Genomic DNA, 3,562 nt, shown 5'->3' on the forward strand with positions numbered 1-3,562 from the left:
TTTATAAACCACATCAGCATATGAAATCACTTTACCCTATTTTCACAACTACAAACAAACAATTGAAAGTGATGAAAGCTGACATTGGGACCCATTTTTTTACACTTTCCACCCTTTTACATGGTAAAAACATACAGCCAAACAGCCCCTTAGAGGATTCCACTAGAAACTCATTAAAAATTCACTTGAAACTCTTGTAAAAGGAAAATGATTTAAGGACCCAAAATATGGGACCAAGGGAGGGGACATGTGATGTATCTCCTCCCTATTGCATAATGAGTTGGCATGACCAACTCATTATGCAATAGGGAGGAGACACCTCACCTGTCCCCTCCCTTGATCCCATATTTTGGGTCCCGTAGCAACACACCTTGTAAAAATGGAGGAACCTACTCAATCAATACTATTAAAAAAAACATATTTAAAACTAACAAATTAATGCCCATAAGTAGTCATTTATCTCTTTATCTCTCTTATTTCCTGACAAGTGCCCATAAACACTAGGCTAAAGAACCGAATCAGTAATTTATGTAAGGAGCTAAAATGTAAAGAAAGAAAAAAAAAAAAACTAAGGAAGATAGGGCACTTCATCTCTTTTCATTTAGGTAAGGATAATAAATTGAACTTTTAACTAACACTCTTTAATTAATTAGAGTTAACGAAAAAACTTTAAACATGGAAAATTCCTACGGAATACAAAGTCACGCGTAAAATCAGGAATAAACCTGTAAAATTTGGAGTGCGCGTGTGTAGAGATGAAGTTACCAATCATCGAAAAAAGAGTTCTTTTTTAACTTTCAAAAACCTTTAAATAGAAATTTTAAACTCTCAGAACTCCAAACCTTAACCCAACGCCTAAACCCTAGTATGAACCAAAAGTAAAGAAAAAAAACCCTAAATTGACGGATTTTAGTGCGCGAAAGCCATCAATTCTGCCCTCCAATCTCGGTTCCTGCTATGAAAAACACGTGAGTTCTTGTTTTCCCCTTCTCTCTTATTCTGTTGAATCAAATCGAACTAATTCGTGTGTAAGTTCTAGAGTTCGATCAGCTTGTTAGGCGATGGATTTGGGAGTCGGCGACGAAATCGCGGGAGATTCAGTAAACAAGGAGAAGATCAAGGTGAAAACCCCGAGATCGAAGAAGCCCAAGAGGAAGAAGTACACTCCCAAGGTTATTCGGGAAGTAACATCTGTTGTGAGAGCTCCGAAGACTCCGGCGAAGTCGAAGGAGAAAACTCCGGCGAAGAGAAAGTATGTACGCAAGAAGAAGAATGTGGAGGTTAGTATTCAAGGAACTCTGGCTTCGGCCGCATTGAGTGAGCCAGATGCAAGTGTTGGAGATGTTGAAGAGACGGATCAATATGTGATTTTGACCCCTTTAAGTGAACGAGGTGGTGTTTTTGGAAGTATTGGGGAGCAAGATCGATCTGTTAAGCGGAAACTTGATTTTGATATAGAAGAAGAGAAGGCTCAAGTAAAAGAGAAAGATCAACACACGATTTTGGCCCCTTTAAGTGAACTGGATGGAATTATTGGAAGTATTGAAGAGCAAGATCAATCTGTTAAGCGGAAACTTGGTTTTGATATAGGAGAAGAGAGGGCTCAAGTAGTTGTAAATAGTGAGGAGAAAGTTTGGATAACCTATGAGCGGCGTAGGAGGAAGAAAAAAGAAGAGAAAAGTTTGATTAAGGTAGAAGAAAATATTTTGACATATGTTCGGAGGAAAAAGAAAGATCTTTGCTCGGTTATCCCTTTAATTGGATCAGAGAAGAAGGTTCATCTTGACAAGATAAATGGGAATGCGACGAATTGTAGAGGAAGAAAGAGAGGCTACAGTCTCATTGAAAACTCTACACCAGGTAGAAATTTTCCTGTGAAGAAAAGAAGTAGGAGGAACATGGTGGAGAATAGTGGATGGGGAAGTATTCAAGCCTTACAGAGGGTGAAGGAATATTGCAATTCAGGTATAAATCATTTGTTTTTTCAGGAAATTCATAAGAAAAGAAGAACAGCGAAGTTTCGTTCTGTAAAAGGGAGAAGTTTGTGTGAATGTCATAATGTGGGTACCATACCTGTAAATTGCAAGAAAGAAAGAACAGGTAAGGCGAAGAAGCATGCATCTAATTCCGGTGGTTGGCAAATTATTGAAGAGATACAAAAATCTAATGCACTATTCTTTATTCAAGAAAGGGAAACTTCTGATTGCATTCCGACATTGTGTGAAGAAAAGGAGGAAAAAGGTGTAGTGGTTCAAGCTAATATTCCTTGCACAGAGCCCTTAACTCCCATGAAGGAACCTAAATGCAGTTTCAATAAGCAAAATTGGAGTTATGGACCCCAAGCTCGCATTGAAGCTCTAATTGCCATGCAAATGAAACCAAAGACTAGAAGGTACAAGAAAAAGGAGCAAGTTATTTTTGTTAATTTCAAGCTGAGAAAACCTGTATCAAAGAAGGAAGTGAATGACATTGTTCGAAAACTAAGTCATTTGAATATAAATGGTAATGCTCAGTCAGGAATGGCTATCGTTCCTTATGCTCGTGGAGTGGGCGTGATGGTTCCCTTTGCAGGCAGAAGAAAAAAGAAGGATCAGCCTAGGGTTCATGTTGATTTAGATCCAGACTCTAATAGAGTTTGGGAACTGTGGAATATAACCGGAAGAATTGATGATGGAAGCATAGATAAGCAGAAATGGTGGGAGGAAGAAAGGAGAGTTTTCTCTGGACGAGTTTTGATGCTCATTGCTCGCATGCGTCTCATCCTCGGTACTAGTTTTACCTGTTTAATTTTTATGTTATTATTATTAATTTCTGAATATTTTGTCTCAATTTTCCTTGTGTCTTTGCTTTAAAATATGACTGTTATAATATAGCTTAATTTTTTAGCTAACATGCATGGCAAATACCATATCAAAAGTTAATATGTCTACACATCTCTCCTTATGTTCCTTTAATTATAACTGAAACAGAAATATCGAAGTATGTATTTCCTTCCATCATGGTTCCATATATTATTTTGTGTTACTTTGATTGCTAGGTTATAAGTTTAGTATTGAAATATATGGAAACTGCAGAGTTTTTAGTTTTCTAGTTGCTTTATTTGTTTCTTTGTGGATATTATCACTTTTGCTTGTTTCATCTCTTGTGTTGCTGAAATACATGTTTTCACATATATCCAAAAGTTTGTTCTATTAGAGGCATGTTTTATGTTGATGGTAAGAAATTAAGTAGCTATGATAAGTAGGAGATGCGTAAGAAAAATGAGGTGGTCTCAGATTACATTATTGGAATCTTGATTTTTTCAAAAAGAAAGATTTGATTTCTACTCAGGAACCCATCACAAAAGATTTGTTTTCTACTCAGGAACCCATCACAACGCAGCACAGAAGCCATTTCTTTCTTATTGTCAATTGGGATATAGACTTTTAGCTACATAAATCCCAAATGCACCACACTGTGCGCTTGATGAGTTGATTGTATGGATGAACAATAAGTCAAACACACAAGAAGGGCCATATCGCAGTAAATAAATTGCAATCTATGAAACACTTTATAGAGTTTA

The 3,562-nt window shown here is 36.8% G+C and overlaps 1 protein-coding gene across 2 annotated transcripts in view; it reads left to right on the plus strand.

The window, feature by feature from the left end:
* LOC109830005 (transcriptional activator DEMETER-like) overlaps nt 807–3,562 on the plus strand; it is a 16,517-nt gene continuing 13,761 nt past the window's right edge. Inside the window, exons 1-2 of one of the 2 annotated variants that reach the window (XM_020397138.1) lie at nt 807–968; nt 1,040–2,766. In XM_020397138.1, coding sequence (XP_020252727.1) covers nt 1,062–2,766 — 1,705 coding nt within the window. In that variant the 5' untranslated portion in view covers nt 807–968; nt 1,040–1,061. The remainder of the gene's footprint in view (nt 969–1,039; nt 2,767–3,562) is intronic. The other variant, XM_020397139.1, reaches the window with a different exon arrangement.

This window comes from Asparagus officinalis, chromosome 2 (genome assembly GCF_001876935.1).
Source record: "Asparagus officinalis chromosome 2, Aspof.V1, whole genome shotgun sequence".
Classification (NCBI taxonomy): Eukaryota; Viridiplantae; Streptophyta; class Magnoliopsida; order Asparagales; family Asparagaceae; genus Asparagus; species Asparagus officinalis.